The sequence below is a fragment of the Copadichromis virginalis genome, linkage group LG1, assembly GCF_057382275.1.
Source record: "Copadichromis virginalis isolate Kocher_CV1m ecotype Utaka linkage group LG1, C_Virginalis_male_GT1.1, whole genome shotgun sequence".
NCBI lineage: Eukaryota > Metazoa > Chordata > Actinopteri > Cichliformes > Cichlidae > Copadichromis > Copadichromis virginalis.
Genome location: NC_140618.1, coordinates 10,326,836 through 10,346,231, shown reverse-complemented (window position 1 = coordinate 10,346,231; position 19,396 = coordinate 10,326,836). Strand labels below are relative to the sequence as shown.

The 19,396-nt window shown below is 42.3% G+C and overlaps 1 protein-coding gene across 1 annotated transcript in view; it reads right to left on the bottom strand.

The window, feature by feature from the left end:
* Positions 1–18,405, bottom strand: part of fto (FTO alpha-ketoglutarate dependent dioxygenase) — a 114,129-nt gene extending 95,724 nt beyond the window's left edge. Inside the window, exon 1 of the mRNA XM_085450065.1 lies at positions 18,209–18,405. Within this exon, the coding sequence (XP_085306191.1) occupies positions 18,209–18,328 (120 nt within the window). The 5' untranslated portion in view covers positions 18,329–18,405. The remainder of the gene's footprint in view (positions 1–18,208) is intronic.
* Positions 18,406–19,396: the final 991 nt, after the last annotated feature.

Here is a 19,396-nt window from a genome sequence, read left to right as displayed (position 1 = left end):
CCAATCACACATAACCAGGTCTGTCACACACGTGTCAAATACATCAAGATACTCAGAAATTCCAGAGAAAAAACGAAAGACAAGAAGTTACCAGAGCCCTCTGAAGCAGATGGACTCTCACAGTATCAGAGAACTGCTGTGTCTGTCTTCCCTTTTCTGTGTCTGCACCTGATTCAAGAAGGAAAATCACAGGGAAAAAAGGTCTGCGTTTCCACTCAGACCCAAGAAACGAGATTACCAATTCCATAATAACACGGATGCTTCACGGTAGCCGTGCCAACCGTCTGTACTGAGTGATATATCTGATTTTTTTTTTCCCTTTTTTTAATCTCTCCCTTCCTTGATGGGATTATTCCCTCAGCCGGACTGTTTATCACAGCAAAACATATTAGGTAGAATAGAACTCAATTGGTTTGCTTTGATCTTGGCCTATAAGAGATATCAAACTGTGTACCATATATTTATTAATTTCATTTATTTCCCATCTGTGACACTTCAACGGACACTTTCTTCAAAGCGATCTTCACAGAGTAGATTAATGTCCAGCGCTTAGCATCAATAGCTCAAAATAGTGAGATAACTCCACTGCTGCAAGGATAAAAACACCTCCAGCCTCTTTTCTGCCCCTGAAGGTCCACTGGAAAGCACTGTATCTACAAATGCTGACAGAGAGCAGATGAGTTCCACTGGACTTGTCTAGATTTGGCTGATGCATCATAAACTACAGATATGTAAAAGCACCAGTGTTTAGTAAAATGTTCCAGTACGTGTCCCCCTGTTTGAGATATGTTCACAGAAATTCTTCTTGGCTCTATCCATTCATCTATTTTCTCAGCTACTTATCAAATTTACAGTCACAGTGAGCTGGTGTCTATCTCAGCTATAAAAGGACAAGACGAAGGGTTCACCCAGGTCAGGTTGCCAGTTTATCACTGGGCTAACATAGCGTAACAGTCAACTATTCAGGCTAACGTTCATGTGTAGAGCCAGTATAGATCACCAGATAACCTAGCATACATGTACCACAAAGAATCTGTGCAGGCACAGTAAAAACATATGCAAATTCTTTAATACCAGCCAAAGGAGGGCAGTACTGCTATCAATGCACGAATTTCAATATTAAAACAGAAAACCATGGATCTCAAGCAATCCTTCTGCAACCCAAGGATGACGTGATGAGAGATAGCTCTATAATAGAGCACTGTGTTTAGACAGTGTTCTCCCGGTACTTGTGAGACACCCATTTCAGAACTGTTCCCTTTCTGCAAAAGTGATGGGGAATCAACAACTTTGACAAGTCGGCTATAAAACGTCAGACTCAAACAGACAGCCTACCCATGTACATGAAAGGCGTTTCCGCCCAGATCCATTTGGCACCGGATCGAAGAATGTAGGGAGCTCGTGTGAAGCGACACAGGGCACAGAGAGTGCCTACTCCACCAAGACATTTGTGTTTGCATGTGTGATGCATATAAAAGCTGTAGAAGTCTTTAGCAAAGCTTTGAATTGGCAACGCTTAAGTACAAATATACAGATAATTGTAACTGTTGAATACAATCAAAAAGGACCTTTTGGCTAATTGTAGCACAGTTTGTTTAACAAAGATCTGTGCAGGTCAGGGACTACACCATCTTTAGATATGTGATAGTGACTAAATCTAACATGCCACCTAGGTGCCATCACAAAAAAATGAGTCGCTGACAGGTAAGAATTTTCGAGGTGATGCGCACACACGCATAAACACAGAGCTTCTATTTTTGTGGTTCTGGCTATAGTTTATTATTTCAGTTTAAGTTTATTTTATGCCTTTTTAAGACAATATCTATTCTAAAAAAGCCCATGCTGCAAATACATTAATGAAAAAAGAAGCTCCATCAGCAGTTACAGCGACAAAAATGACCTCTCTTGTTTTCATCTCTTGTTTTCATCATGCATGCTATAAAAACAAAATTCAGGGGGAAAAAAATCCCCCCCATTCTGACATTTTGTTTACAGCCACTTGTGGTATTCATTTATTTTATGAACACCAGCTCGAAGTTTGGTGACTTAATGTGATGGCTAACTGGGCAGACTGGTAAATGGGTAACTGGAATGTGTGGGAGCTGACCTCAGAGCGAGGGCATTGGTAATGTGTAACCCCTTGTGTCCATACTCCTGCTGAGGACTGGCCTATGAATATGAATTGGACTGTGAGAGTTAAAGGTCAGTAAGAAGGATGCTGCCAGAAATATCTCAAATAAACAGACTTTCAGCTACTTTCTTGTTAATATGTAAATTTTACTGGGTAACGTGTATTATCCTGAGATGCGTTTACAGATTCAGTTTGACATGTGGGTCTAGCTTACGTTTGCAAATCATGTTTTATGCAAGACAGTCTCTTCAAAGTAACTTATTAAGAACATAATCAGTGATACACAACAAAGGATTGAGACATGCTGAAGTCATCAGACTTCTTTTGGGGTTTTTTTTTCTGGTTTTGTTTTCTCATTTCTGGTTAGAAACAAATTAAGGAGAAGAAAAATAATGGTCCAGAAATAACTGAGAACAAATGCTATGTCATTAACTATTGCATATTTTTTCAAATCAGTGAAGTGAACATTCTGTATATATTGACAGACATGTTTAGCACGTGTTCGGCGGGGGTGCACAGGTGGAGTAAGTGATGACAAATGGCAGACAGATCGGCTCTGGCCCATTAATTGCTGTTGGAAGCTGAAGGCTGCGTTGATCATTTCACCTCGCGACAGGTCAGCAGGGGACGTGATCATTAATATTAGAACATTTCCATCCATCTACCTGAACAAGAGGCCAGTCATTTAAAAGGCTGGCGCTGGGCAGACCTTTCACGCCCTGTTTATAACACTGATCTAAGCACATTACCAGAGCTGTGGGGGACCACTGCCAGTCATTAATTAGATGTACACACTTACACACACACACACACACCACACACACACACAATATGACCACCTCTACTGGAACCCAGTCACATTTGAAAAATGCCACATGTATGAGATAAGGTACAGCAACACACACTAGGTATAAAAATTTAACATCAAAAGTCCTGTTCTAGGCTAACTGTGCAAGCCATGTGTATACTTTCACACTCACATACTTACCTAAAGTTACTCTTCCAAAGATCCCAAGGTACGTGTAATTCTTTCAGGTGGAGAGTATGCGTACACGTGTGTCAGAGATCAATCATTCAAAAGTATTTACAAATGCACAAAGCCAGACTTAGAAAGGTTGGCACATAGCCACTCTGTTTAAGTGCTTTTCAATGTGTCTGTGGTGTCAACATCTATTTCACACTTATCTACACCTCAAAGGGGAAAAAAGATGTTTCTGTGACCTTTAGCAAGTGTCAGATCTGGAGAGGAGAGGAGAGGGAAGAAGAGAAAGAGAGGATGGGGATTTAAGAGATCTGTCGATGCATGCCTTACATAACCTTTTTTTATTTGTCCGGGAAAGATTGACTGAGCATGCTCTTTATCAGAAACATACTAGCTGCTTCACACTCGCATACCCACAGATTTTTACACAGAGGAGCTGCTCAGTACATCTAAAGTTTTCTGGTAGACAATAAAACAGTTTCTCTGTTCTCCCACTGGGGTAACTGAGGGTTAAAAAAAAGTCTGGTTCAAGGGCATTTTTAGTTTTAAACACTCACCAGGATTCTAACTAGCAGCCTTACAGTCAAAACAGACCATGTGCCATGTCTATGAATTGGCTAGCTCCACCGGTACGCGAGGGCCATTTGCCTTTTTGCCTTCATTGTTGGTTTGTGGCTGGGCCTTAATGTTTCCATTAAGATTATGTCGATCGAGCAAGCTTTTTAGTTTTCACCTTCAAATTACAACATGCTTTCATGAGGTCAGCTGTTTTCCATGTGGAATGGCCAGTTTTAATGCAGACACAGTCCCTCGGTATTCAGGCTGGGTCCAGTTCAGTCAAGGGAAAGTCAGGGGAAAGAGTGAGAAAATGAGGAAGGGAGAGGGATGGAGGGAGGAAGAGAAGAGAGGCAGGAGAGCATTGATTGAAAGACTGTGATTAGCAGTTTTCAGCGGGGCACCAGGGCCACTGAGTTGTTCTAACAGGGTTGTCGCGTCTAGAGGTGCAGTCAAGGAGAAGTCACTGCTTTAGAAAGCTCCCTCGATTTTCCCATTTCCCCCTCCCTCCCTCTTACACTCTCACCATCCAGCCACACTTTTCCTTCCCTTCCAAAAAGTCAATATGGCTGTGCAAAGTGCAGCATGCCCCACAGGGAGGCCCAGTTAGCTGGAGGGGCTGGTAGGGGCTTACAGTGAGGACAAGAGGTGTCCTCCAGGCCTGTCCCATAGGCAGTGTCAAGGACAGACCTGAAGACCAAAGGACCAAGGCCACCAGACTGCCCTTCCCCTTTGCAGCTTGCTTTCTTTCTTTCACTACATTTCTCTCAAGCTTGGCTGGCTCGGCGAGGCAGAAGAATCAATAATCAGGTGGAGCGTTTAAAATCCCCAGCTCCAAAGACCAGTGCTACGGTCCTCAGAGCCCAGCAGACCAACACATCGCTCAGGGCGGAGCAGCTGATGGACAGATGAGTGGGTGGACGGTGGACGCACCTGGTCATTGAAAGGTTTGTGATTTGTGACAGTAAACAATTCAATAGCACTTAGCAATACACAGTGTCTAAAGGGTGTAAACCCAGACTCTTCACACACACTACCATCACCTCAACATGTCAGAGATCAGTAGGATTCAGGCAGGTCAGGCAGCTGCATAGACAAACACAACCTGGTGTTGTAGCTCCCTCTCTGCGGAAGTACCTTTATTAATGTAGATGACATTAGTTGTAAAATAAAGCCACCAAAAATATATTTTTACAAAAACAGACATGTACCATCACTGTCAACAGCAGTGCTTCTGATTTCCATACAGTAGGCTTGACGAAGAAGCCTGTACATGATTTGGATGAAGTGTGCGAGGAGGATTTCAGTCCTGCCGCGTGTCTTCATGTGTGAGTGACTGATCACAGTCGAAGTGGCTTGTGTCTCTAATCCAGTACCACTGTTAGACAGTGCAAAGACCCGGCTCTGTGTACCGCAGCACGGGCTGATCAAACCCATCCTGTGACAAGCAACCTCTTCAAATGACGATGATTTCCCAGCTCTGTGTCCTTTTGGTTCCATATTAGATCATCTCCTGACACTACGGAGTCTAGTACTTCATCTGGGATAAAGATGATGTGCAATAAGACCCAAGAGGCAGGAAGTAAAGGGTAAACGAGGGGCTAAGACTGGGGTGCTGTGCCTGATCGGTTGACAGCTGTGACAATTATGATGTGGTATATTATAACCTTATGCTAACCATAAGATTTAATACAGTATGTTGGTTGACAAAAACAACTCAAGATTATTATTCCAACTTAGCTGTATGCCATGTTCACATGCAACACAAAAACTGAAAAACATCTTTCCACTATCATATATATGCAGCAAAACTAGGATAACCTTAATAATTATTCGGTGACCTATATGTTAATCCAGATCTTTTTATTACAGTATTATTAACAAGCTAGGCGCATGACCCAAGTTTAAATCCTGACAACCATCTAAGCCACTAGAAAAACATATGCCTCTAAACAGATGTGACCAGAACATCTAGGACAGGTCTAATTCTTTCTAATGTACTTTCTGACCCAGATAAACTGGAATTATCAGATTAATATTAAATTATGGGCTGAATATCATTTGTGGCTGTTTACACAACAGTCTGTCGGTCTTCCTGGAATGCTGGGACAGATAAGTTTGCTATAATGGCATTAGCCAAATCCTGAAATGTAGCAGACAGCACTTGTCTTGCTTGAGAAACCACCTTATTTCTTTATTTATTTTTCTTTCACTCATTCTGAACAAAGGAAAATATTCTACCAGGAATTGAATAGCTTAATCCTCTTTTCACTCTTCCCAGTAGCCTGAATAGTGACAGATTAACATCCTGGAGGTTTACAAACCCAGCCATTTGAAAATGTAATTGCTGATGCCACACTGCATGCATGTGTTTAAAGTTAAGGGTTAATATTAAAGCTTAAAAGACACACACACCAAGTCGAAAGGGATGTTGGCACGCTGGGCCAGACCCAAGTCACTGAAGCCTTTTCACGTGTGTATTATAGTACATTATAACATACCATAATAGTAATATAGTAATAATACTGTAATATACTCACATATCTATATTATTGCTAATATATATTTGTAATATATCTATATCATGGCTAAAGCACTTCTGGATGGATGCAAACTGCATTTCGTTGCCTTGTACCTGTGACATGTGCAATGACAATAAAGTTGAATTCTATTCTATTCTATTCTATCAAGGAGTCACAAGCTGTTCCAAACCCTCACTAGGTGTCATAGTTACTGTTCACTTCTGCTAATTATTACAGGCAATCAGAGGGGTTAACGGGGCGGAGCCTGAACAGACCATGTTCCGGGGCATTTAACAGCTGGCTGGAACGGAGGTGAATGCATTACACACTGCCCTCATCCAATAAAAATAAAACACCCTGACATCTGAGGTGTACTTAGCCCAGAGGGGAGGGAGGAAGAGGGTGGTGGAAGGAAGAGGAGAGTGCATCTGATAATATGATGTCCAACTGCCACCTAGTGACAACTTTCCAGGTTCTGTGATCTTTCAGGCTGCTGATCATCAAGAGTTAGGGGGGACACACCAATTAATCACAGGTCAAAGGGCTTCAGCATCAATAGCAAATAATTTGTCTTTAATTAAGATCTCAATGAGGCCCAATGCTTTCCAGAGAACAACCCAAATTATTAAAGTTTCATGAAAAAATAAAATAAAAGAAATAATTGAATGCAAAAAGTGTATTTTAATCACATGGTTTAATTTGTTGAAAAACCAATCACTGTACCACCCTTCCTCAGATGACCACACTGCCCATACATTTGGGGGAACATGCCTTAACACTAGACTAGTAGGCCGTTGGCTCCGGGCTCCAAGGTTCCCTCCCCTCATTAGCCCAGGTATAAATCACACTCTGCCGGTGCCCAGAGGTGAGAGGGATGAGAGTGGAGGTGAGCTTGAAATAATGCTTATGTCATGGCAGGTCAGCCCTCCATTATGGCCGTTTCAAAAACTATTAATCTTGCTTGTAGTCAGTGGCCTAGAAATAATTACTTCATCTAACCCATGTAATACAGCATGACCAGCAGTCGAGCCTGGTCAATTTGAGGCTGGGGAGGCAGAATAGAGTTGTGGGGGGTGAAATAAAGAGAGACAGAGAGAAAGGGAGAGAGGAGGGGGCAAAGCCACAAATTATCAGCCTCCTGTCTCCTGCTACTGGGTGACTGATGTTCTGCTCACTTCAGCTGTGGCCTTTTGCACTCTCAACACTGATTTAGATAGATAAACACGCACGCACTCAGATCATCACTACAGGCACACATATGGTATGTATGCACACTGCTGCATGATTAAATAAGTATTTTTTCATCCAGGAACACACAAATCACATTACTTTAAACAAGCCGCCCAAAAACCATTAAAAATGAGATATAAGGAACAGAAGAGATAAAACAGATTCAATTACCAGGCAGCACTCAGTCTTTTTAAAATTAGAAAAATCACAGAATGCCAGCAAACACTACATGACACTGCCATATATTTGTTTTGCCACATGATTAAACGTGGTATCTAAATTTACAGAAATATATCTAGAAGTTGTTAATGTTAAAATAATGCTGCCAAAATGTGCAAGTATTTTATTATTATTATTATTATTATTATTATTATTATTATTATTATTATAATATGTCAGAGGGATTTCACACCTTTGCATACGTTAAAATTTTATGACTTTACACATTTCACCCCCACATCTCCACTAGCCACAGCTCCAGGTACAATCGCCTATCCTCCGAAACGGAGGACAAACCCGCCTTACCAAACATCAGGGCAGATTCAGCCACAATAAAGATGGCTATTGAAGTAAACCACAGTGCAAGTCAACAGAGGAGCTAGTGCAAACTCAGCCTCCTAAACGTCACAGGAAGTATGCAAGGAGTGACATAAATAAATGTAGCCCTCCAGTGGCTGTCACAGCTGGCATTGCAGGTGCAAATTTAATTAGTCAAGGTGAAGTCTCCGTTGTTGTCTGAGAACGGGGGTGGGGGCTGGGGGTGTCCTCGCCATGCACGACTGTAAACACGCGCTATATCCTAATCAGGTGTCACCGCAGCGTTTGATCAGCCCGTGAAAACTTGTCATGAATCCCCAGCAGTGAGTGGGCCGACGTGGAGAACAAAGGAAAAGAGCTGTCATAAAAGAACAGGGTAGTGCCGGTGATGGCACTGGCAGTGGATAAAGAGAGTTTGCCCATTAGCAGTCTCTGTCACCTCTCTCGTTCCCATTTCCCTTAACGTATCCCCTAGTTTTCTTTCTTCCTCCATGCAGCAACCTACAATATACCTTCACTACATCCCACTGCAGCGCATTGGCTGAAAATCTCAACCACAGCTGTCGTACTCATGCTTCAAAAATGCCATAAAAGCCTCCAAAAGATAACCCCAAAGTATTACACTGCTTTACCTCCCAAAGAACCGCACATGTACAGAGATACAGGATGTGATCTTCTTGTTTTTAATCGAGCACCATTCTAAATAGTTGGGTCCTCCTGAAAAGCCTGGGAACTAGGCGCAGATGTACCGTTCTCCTCCCCCCCAGCGACTTCAGGTTGTATTGAGGCAGTGCAGGAACACATGCACCATTAGATACTGTTTACCTTTCAGTTTGGATGATATTGAATACATTAGCCGATTGAACCTCATAAGAAACACAGGCGAGTGACAAGGCCCAATCGTCTTTGCGACTACCATGGTAACTGAGATTACAGGCTAACAAAGAGCAGACAGGGAGAAAAAATATTTAAAACCCGAATAGTGATACATAAATTAATTAAAGGACAAAAAAACAAGTGGAGAATTAAAGTTGGAACATCTGTCAGCGACTTAGCTTTCCAACGTAATACCAGTGTTAGAACATTTATACCCTTGAAGTTAATGATCCCCTCTTTAATTGACAGTCAAGGAAAACTGGCTGCGGCAGCATCCTGCCGAGACACCGATAAGAGGCCCCCCCCACACAAAAAAGAAAAAAGAAAAAAAAAAAACAGTTTAAAGAACCTTGGCACTAATCCCTATTGTCATCCCAGTGCAGCAGAAGGACTTACAAACACAGATAACTCTGCTGAAGCTGTCTATTTCTCAGGAGTTATGGGGACAGCCGAGCTGCCGCATGCCTCAAATCAGTCACTCAGATTAGCCCAATCCCTCTGTGCTGTCAGTCAGCCGAGACACTAGCTTGTCACCACATTTACATGAGTCCATCTCATATGTGACAATGCCCCCTATATATGACAATGGTTGCGCGGAAGGGGTCCACTCACTCGCAGATAGCGGGTGTACAGTATGGCAGGCAGGCTGTTGTTGGATTAAGCTCATGGCGTGCGCAGTGCTCATGTCTTCGCTGACACTCAAACAACAAATTTAAAGAGTCTTAACCATTTGCTTTTTTTCCCCATAGTGGGAAGAATGTGGGAGATGCATGTCAGATGAAACGCACACATGCACCTAAAATGCAAACACAGATACACAAGCACACACACACACACACACACACTCACTGGGATGAACTTCAAAAACTTGTAAGTACAAAATAACTGTTAAAAAAAAAAAAAAAAAAAAAGTCTTTCTAGTGTATGTCGTCTCCAAAGTTGGCTTTGAGAATGACTTTAATCCACCTACTTCACTTAACATGATAAAGCTCAAAGAACAAAGAGGCAAAAAATATATATATAACAGTAACGATGTGCTACGGAAAACATCAGGATCAGTCCCCATCTTCAATGTATGCAGGAATAACAGAGGTTCAAAGTGCAACCCCAAAACAAAAGACAAACTGGATAAGACAAACTTTGGCATGTCAAATTAATAAGGGATTAGCACCTACAGTGTTTGAGTTTGTACTTTTAAATTAAAGTGTGGTACGTCGAGGCACCTGAGAGCTTACACTCTGCTGACTACTTTTTATGCTTCTGCGGCTCACTCCACTTCAGACAGTCCTGAAACAAATGACAGTAGATGCCCTCTACATAACAGGGCCAGGGCAAGCATGACACAGGGGTTGACAACTGAACCCTCAAACTCCCTAACCCATACTTCTGCCATGCCACATGCACACACACATGCACGCACACGCACGCACACAAACAACCCCAAAAACAGCCCTGACATGACCGCTCGGCAGCCCTCCCTAACCCCTTCTTGTGTTTTTTTTCTCCCTTCATCTCACTGGAGACAACCCTCGATTCAGGACCATTTTAGCCAGCCAAGTGGATGTGACCCGCTGCCCCCCAGTCAGGCTCATCTGAATAAACAGAGTTGAAGAAACAGGCAGAGGAGGGAAGATCTGCCTACATTATGATAGGAAGAGATAGGATGGGATTCAGCCAAGGGGCTCCTTTCTTTATGCACGTTTGATCAAGTGCTTGACAGCACCAGTGGATGGAAGTACAGACTGTTGAACAAAAAGTTGCGGTGTGGGTGTAAGTGTGTGGAAATGAGTGTGCGCAGTTTGGTCTGGACAGCTGGATTTCCGAGGCCTGACAGTGTTAGGCTTGTGACAAGCCTGCCGCAGCACACCACCACCACCACATGCAAAGCGCAAGCCGCCTACTAGCCTTCGCAGTCCATCACTCAGGACGGCCGAGGGAGGCGCCGTGAGAAGAGGTCAGACGTGGTGGAGAGAGGGAGGGAGGAAAGAAGAGAAGAGGATGAGGAGCTAGAGGAAGAAGGGAGGGCCGGTCAGGGGTTAAGTGTAGAGAAGACAGCGATGAAAGGCAACTGTCATGCACCAGTGCTCGCCCAGAAGCACCTGTCTCGAGAAGAACATGCAAAGTGTGCCGGTCACGTCCTGACAATACCCCCGCTTTTTCTACACACACACACACACTCACGCATACAAGCACTCAGTAAAGGGCTGATGCTCCACCATTGGAAAGGCATCACCTGCCTGACAGCATGCCAGTCAAGCTGTCGTTGGCTCCCTCGCATATGCAAGGAAAAGTTAGACTGATGAAGAAAAAACACACGGGGGTTCAGAGAAAGAATCACTGAGACATGAACAGACCACCTGAAGTGAGCAAACACTTCTCAAAGACTTGATGCCAAGTAAATGCTGGAATGAGCAATACAAAGTGCTCCATGAAAGCAAATGCAGGATAACTCAGACAGCTACTCCAGACTGCAAGTTGCTCTAGTTACTAACATCCTCTGGTGGAAGCGCTAAACCTAATGTACTAAGGATGGAAAAGTTATTTTTAAAGCCATTTGTGTGTTTTCACAAAATTAATTTGTCTTTTTCTGTTTTAACTTTTAACTGCCACCGTAAAATTATCACCGTCTGATAATTTAACAAGACAGAAAAGAGAACGCCTACGCCTGACATCGTTCCCATCAAACTCTTCCCATAGTAACACTAAATTACTACATATTATTATGTTGGGTACAAGCAGAAAATAACTAAGGGTATTCCATTTAAGATGGTTAGCAGAGGAGACTAACTGCAGCTCCAGCTGACTACATGAATAAAGCTGAAATCTGCCTTTGGTTGCAGGAGGCACTTCCTATGTTGAGCTTCTGCAAAGAAACAAGCGAAATGCCAGGTATTTTAACACACTTTCATTGCTCACGTTTATGGAAAAGAACTTATGATGTACAAATTAACAGTTAGTATTTACAGCACCTTGTGAACCTGGTCTCCTGCAGCTTTTGTGAATGAAGGGTTTTGGACTTTCCATTGAAACCAGATGTGGTGCAACCACTCCAGCAGTAGGTACTTGTACTTTATTGGAAAGGTGAGTCACTGTAAAGGAAAATAAATTCACAAATAAACAGCATGAAGACTGCTCTGTCCTATGCAGGTGGCGTTGCACAGGGAAACAGTTTTTAATGGCGTTAGCTAAAGTTAGTAACACCCAGTACCAATAGGACGTATTCTGGGTAACACTGATTATTAGTCATGTCTTTCACTGAAGACTGAATAAGTGCAGACGGAAGGAGGCATTATTACAATCGCAGTTGCTAATCTTTCCAGCCTCCATGGTGCTTATTGATTCCTTGTGTCTTATGTTCTCCGAGCAGTTACACCAAGGGCAGCCGCGACACACAAAGATGATTATTAGACAATATTTATTCAAAGATACGCCCAACCCCAAACCACCTACCCACACCTAGTGCACATTCGTACAAGTGCACAAACACACACACAGACACCAGAATGCCAAACAAACAGAAACAAAGAATAACAACTCACTTGGATCATAGCCTCGGGTGGCTAATGAACCCCCAGGAGGCTCTAGCCTCTGTGTATGAGTTGAGAGGGTCATCCCCATGTTTATTCAGCATCAGCCCGATGAGCCTCCAACATCTATTGATTGAACTGATTATTCTATGTCTCTTTTGTGACAGGCCACATGCTTGACAGGTGAACCCTACTTGTGCAGGTCACAGTTGATGTAATCTCATTGAATCTGACGGCTGACCAAGTCGGCCAGTTTGCATGATCCACATCTCAGCCTTGTTTTCAAATATGATGACATCTTTGGCTAATGCCTCAACACTAATATGAGGTGATCGGTAGGGGGTGACAGGCACCAAAGTTGTCGGGAGCTGTTTGGACAATCCTAGTTACTGCATCCATAGGAGAGAAAAAATGTCTACGTTGTAAATGCTAAAGATAGCATAGCAAGAAAAGCATTGGTTTATATATACATATGGGTGTAACACATCAGCTCATCAACTTTCCAAACAATATGTATGACAAGTAGCTGTAATACACCATTACATTTTTTTCAGTTCTAACAGTCTAACAGTTTTCTTTTCCTAATGTCTGAGTCAATATATAGGTATACAGTACTATAGTTAAAACAGTGGCTTCTGTCAAAGCTTTATAGAATATAAAAACATCCAAATGTCATCATGAAATAGGGATAAAATAAAAACACACAACCAAGTCAATACATAAAATATTCTCCTGTTCTGTTAAGAAGAAATAAATATTTTGTGCAATGCTGTAAAGAGTCCTCCTGTCTTAATAGGCTGCCTATTATACTTTTAGGCCATTTAAATATAGTCAACATATGGCTCACTCCCATTAATGTTCCCACAGCAGAGCTGCGAAGTTGGGCTTTTTAAAAAAAAGCTCAATTTTGACTTATTGTTCCAAACTTTGGGGCACAAAATATTCTGTCGTTGGAAAAACCCCTATTAGCCTTGCATAATCCTCAATCATCACCCCTCTGCTTGGTTCCCAGTTGCTGGAAGGATAAATCTGAGCCCGCTATTTGCCAGTGTAAAAATCTTTGTTAATTTAACAAGACAGAAAACAGAACCCCTAAGCCTGACATCATTCCTATCATACTCTTCTCATAAAGGGTGAGAAGACAAAAGCAAAGAAGCAGCGCACCCAGAAATGACAGCAAGAAAGTCACATTTTTTTAAACCAAAAACCTTCCAAACTCCAGATAAAGTTCTTCTTTTGGTCGGTCACTATAAGTCATTATAATGCAAGCCTCTTTTCAACATTTGTCTAGTCTGTTCTTGCTATTGAAGATGCTTGTGCTATAAGACAAGCTAACACTCTGATGGGAGTCCCCATCAAGTCATTTAAACACATACCTTGGCACAGTACCGGTGGACCATAAAAGCTTATATCCTTCCACATGCAAGCCAAATGTAGACATCATGCATCATCAAGCTGTTTATTCAACAAAGACTACTATTATAGAATGGATGAAAGGTGAAATGAAGGAAAATTAACCAGGGTTTTTCACGATGATCATGATTTGCTAATCAACTTTTTCATTTGTAATAAACAGAAACTCGTTAAGCCATTCTTAGAATTTCTGCACTTGTAAGCATTCATGCACAATCTGTAAAATCTAACATTCTACCACATACACATTACTGTGGTCATAATCTTTATCAATAACAATAAGGAAGTAGCAAATACACTCAAAAATTATTTGTTAAATTGACTAAAGTGAAATCATATTTAAACTAAATCACTAACACAACAGCAATATTTTTAATTTGTGTGTTATCTTAGGTTAACTTTAGTACACATAATGACATAAATCCTTGGAACAGTTCTGTGTGGGCTGATTTAATAAAAAAATGATGATCTGTAACATCTCTAAACAAATATATGAGCAAAGATCAAATAGGCAAAACAGTGTAAAGACATGTAGAAGAAAAGCTCAGCAGCAGTCTAATCAGACCCCTCCAACACTCACGCAGTTGATCAATGAAAGACCTGGGGCCGCCAGCCTGCGCTATATTACACACCAAACTTCATATTCATTCATTGATTTTACTTTTCATAATAGTATATCACTGAACTCCAATGGGAGCAAAATATGGAGGCCAGGGCTTAGGTCAACTCTCAAATGGACGCCTGGACGAATGTTTGCACAATATTGATGGGGCACGCAGAAAGAAATGACTAAATACCTGGATCAATAGCTAGTTTCCCTAGCTACGACAGGTTATTCTAGATGGAAATATATAAATACCTCTTTATGGCTACTGGAGAAGTCCTAACGAGCAATGCTAAATGCGCACCCTTAAGGTAAACACTTTGATTAGCCAAGGCCAGAGGTGACAAGAGGGGTCTGCTAATGCTAGGATGCCACACTTACAATGGCCTGAGGATGTTAACACACACAGGGCCCTGATAAAGAGACCGTGTATATGACAGGTCAAGCTCTGGGCAAAGAGCCCTGACCATCCTATTTATTTCTGATGTTTATGGACCCTGGCTTCACCATTCGCAGTCATGTTCGACCAATGAATGTCATTAATAATTGAAATTTCTTTTTTCCACACTAATCAGAACCAGAAGTGGGAAAGTCTTTGGCCTAATGAAACACATTTGCACACAGACTTCTTAAAACAAAGTTAAGTACACAGACATCTTTATAATCAAACCAGGCGGACATATCCTGCTGCTGCTGCTGCAGCCCTGTTTTTATTTACTGCACAACCAAATTACTGAGAACAACACCCAACCTTACAGCTTTACCAGCTCCACAGTGTCCAGTGGGGCCATAAAGAGGGTGGAGCCACATCACTGCCTGCTCCTTAATTAAACCAAAGCTGTTAGGTTAATTTGCCTCTTTTTTACACACATTGAATTAACCAGTCCATCGTTGAAGACCTCCCAGACGCCATCCCTACTTGCCCCTAAATCATGATTGGGTGAACGGTCCAGTGGGTCCCTGCTGGACATGCAGCAGCCGCCCAACGGCAAGGCCAGCACAGGGCATGTGGCAGATCGACACCTAGCCAGCGATAAGTAATTCTGTAGGGGATTAGCAGCATGATAGCCTGATCAATACTGTGTGCTCAGGCCATTAGGAATGCAGCGAGGAAATGACCCCCTCTGGTAATAAAGCAGGCATCTGGGTTCTCCTTCATTTGCCAGCTCCATTAGTGTAATGGTATCATTATCTGCCACAGCCGTATTTTTCTGCGCCTTGGCTTTTCCACAGCTCGACCAGCGGGGGTCTGATGAAGCAGTGAGAGCCCCCATACTGACTGTTCCCCTTTCTACCATTCTACACAGGACCTAGGTGTAAATCTAGCTCTGCTGGAGCTTATGTGCTACCCTGCCTTAGGTATCCATACCCATGTTTTATGTCAGTACCTAACACTATTTCTCCATTATTGGCTCATTAATAGAGCAAGCAGCATGTAGCTTGGGTTTAGAGGGAGAAAAAGATGGCCGGCAGAGCGCAAAGCTGCTGAATGCGCTGAATCTGACACCCCCCTCTTGCTAAAACACCAGGCTTGACATGACAGGACGTCGGCATTAGTTGCCATAAATCGTTTCCTTTACACTAATTCACCAGCTAACATTTTGTGGGGGAAAATTGATTAACCATGTCTGGATGTGTGGCCACATAATCAGCTTTTACTTCAGTAGATGTTAATTTAACAGAATCGCCAAGGGAAACACAAACCATTTTAATGGGTGTTTAGAAATTAAATACCCTAAACAGCTTGCACTAGGTGCCACAACCAGAACAAACCAATGAGGCTGATCTAAGCAATGGGCTGGTTTGAGCCCAGGACCTCACAACATCTGGTGACCCTGTGTGAACATTACTTAGCCTGCTGCTCACGCACACAGACACACTTCCTGTTTCACCACAGCACTTAATACTTGTCATCGCTGTCCAAATGGCAAGCTTGCATCAAAGACAACATTAGAACATCGGGTTAAGGGACAGGGTCGGTGCTGTTTTCACACTTGCCAGGGCATGAGTGGAAATTTATCCTGTGATGACAACACTGATAAAACATACTTAAAAGTTTTAAATTCATTAGCGTACTAGAGGTTAAACATTAGTATGATGAGAAAATTCAAGAAATTGTAGCTACTTGACAACCTAAGACAAAGTACAAATCTATAAAAACTTTTTTTTTCTGATACAAACAAAATGAAATCTGATGAGTGAGTGTTTTCACTAGCCTGAATGATGAAAAACCTAAATAAATGACATAAATGTGAATTGGTGTGACTAGGTGGGGTTAATTCCCCTCGGGGACTCAGACAAATGTTCTCTTTCATTTAAAAAAAGATATATAGAAAGAAGCCATGGCACCCCACCTGTCTATGCTATACTGACTTGTTGTGATGGGATTTTCTGAGGAGACTGTGTATTCATTTGGCACTAATCTGTTGGGGCTTGCATTCCACAACTCGGAATAACAGTGCACCCATCACAGTGCATCTCTCACTTTGGGCACTATTGCAGACACACTCATTTACTAGATAAGACAACCATCATATCCAAGGTATTAGTTAACATAATAACTGTGTCTTTATACAACCAGTGATATTGTGAAAACCGTTCAAAACGCACGCAGCTTTCGCTTTGGCCGCTGTACAGTTTTAAAGAACTTTTGCAGTTACTAATTCTCTCGCTCATCCTTTTATTTATCTAAGGAGAAAGACAGCTAAGCCATTAGGTCTGTGCAGTACTGCCTGAGGGCCAACTAGAATGAGTTCTCTCTCTGAGCCGCTCATCTGGCTGCCATGGCTGCTTTCATAAACAGGAGGAACCACGTCCTACATAGTTTCACTGCTGTCTAACATGATCCAAACACATGCGCCACAGCAGACGGCGTCCAAGTCTGGAGATATGAGAAGAAACAGACAGGCAGATAGGCAGATGCTAAGAGAAATGACTGTGATGAAGCAGCCCTGGATGCCTAGTGCACAGCAGTTTCCTCTCTTCCATTAGAATGTCCACAAACTGCAAAGTTCCAGCTTTTACAAAGCTCGACACATCAGCACACACAACACATAGGTACCCATCTCTGCTCACATCATGTGACCCTTATTTAAATCCTATTTTTTTCAGTATCAGGTTCTACAGCTGGCACATTAGCACAGGTTGTTCTTTAACAACAGCAGTGGCAACATTAGCCAATAGGTTATCATTTCTACTGTATGTCAGAGCACAAACCATTATCCACTGCATCTGTAGTAAAGCCTGAAGCAGCTGGAGACTGCTGGCCTGGCAGCATGCCAAATCCCGGCTACACTTCACACTAACTTTACCTTTTGTTTTTACTGTTAGCCTGAGCTGCACAGCTGCTGATGCCATACAAGTGATTCATTGTTTATTCTTCACACCAGAATAACATCCCAACTTGAGCCTCGACTCTGTCTTTTGTTTGTTTTAATTTAAAAAAAAGAAAGATATCTATGCATTGAAATAGTTGCAATGTCCACTATTTTTTCATAATTGTGTAGCCTGCTGTAATTCATATCGTATTTCAACTTGATGTAGGATGCTGTCGAGGCGTTACTCTGCAACCTCTATTTTCTCATCGGCAGTGTCTCTACGTGGCAAAACACCATTTTAACGTAACTGTAATTCTTCATTGTGGCAGACTGGTGGGGGGAAAAAATGGAAAACACAATAAAGGAAACAGGCAAGGTGAAGTATGCGCTGACATTCCCGGCTTTCTAGCCTTCAAAATGCAGCCAGCAGCATCACATACGGAGCATTAGATATTCAAAGAGCGACAGGGCTTAGAAATATGCCAGACCTAACGGAGAAAAACGCTATCAATACCTTTCTTCTCTTCTCCCCCTCACTGTCACCCGATCTTTTCATGTTCCTGGAGTTGTGTTTACACTGCCTCGCTTTCATTAGGGGCGACGTCGGTCGTTGTAGTGCACGAATAAACTGCATATCCCGCTATTTTCGTGCCAGGAAGAGCGTCTGCGAGTGAAGCCGTGTATTTCATTTCTACGAGACTCCAGTCTTCAATTTCTCCAGTTTAAAATGAGTTTCCGTGGAGAAATTGTTGGGGGAGATTTTAAAAGCGTAACACTTAGAACTACAATTCCCAGCTCGAGCGTGAGCTCGCGGCGGAAGCAGATTCGGCACGCTCAAGACTTTGCACTACGCAGGTGTGGCGCAGGTACAGATCTATATATTGCACATAGGCCGGTCAGCATGGCTTTTAAATCGGTGTTTTAAGCCCCTAAAATGGCTGTGGCATTTAGAGGAAAAATGTGAGAGACATAATTTAAAGCGAAAGCAAAAGTCACAGACCTATTCGGCAATTTTGAGTAGTAGTATTGCTTGTACTAGAGTCGAAATGTCGTTTTTAATGAATTTATTGCTTACCGAGTTTTTTCTATTATTGATATCATTATTTAAAAGTCTCAACAGAATCTTAAGGTCTTTATTAAGGCTATTGCATGTACTTTCCTCATTTTTTAAATCAAGCACAGTGCCACTTTCATCTTCGATACGTGTAAAAATAGCAATCATGCTTTGAACGGGCTCCACTTCAAGTCTAGCCAACTTTCTTTCAACTCTTGCATGCGTCTCAAATCCAGGTGCTTTTTTTCCTGCCGGTGTGGGCCTTTACCACGTCAGCCCTTTTCAACTCGCCAGCAATCATGAAAGTGCACCGTAAACGCACAGCGTCTGTGTGGCTGCCTTTGTATATCACCCACAGTTGCCTTTCAAGAGTTGAACCAGATTGCTCGTAACATAGTTTGAATAGTGCTGAAATATGTTCTGTCCATTGTTCCTATCAAAGCACACGTGAAATACATGAGAAAGTTTCACGGATGAAGTGGCTTTGGCGGCGGGAGGGCAGTGCAGGGGCGGATTGCAAAGGTCTGAAACACCTGCTACACATTACCATTACAGACTTTGATCAGTGTCTTCATTAGTTTCCTTTGTAATCTCTTTTCTTTTATGGTAGAGCTGACCCAAGTGAACCGGTACGATGATTTAACACAC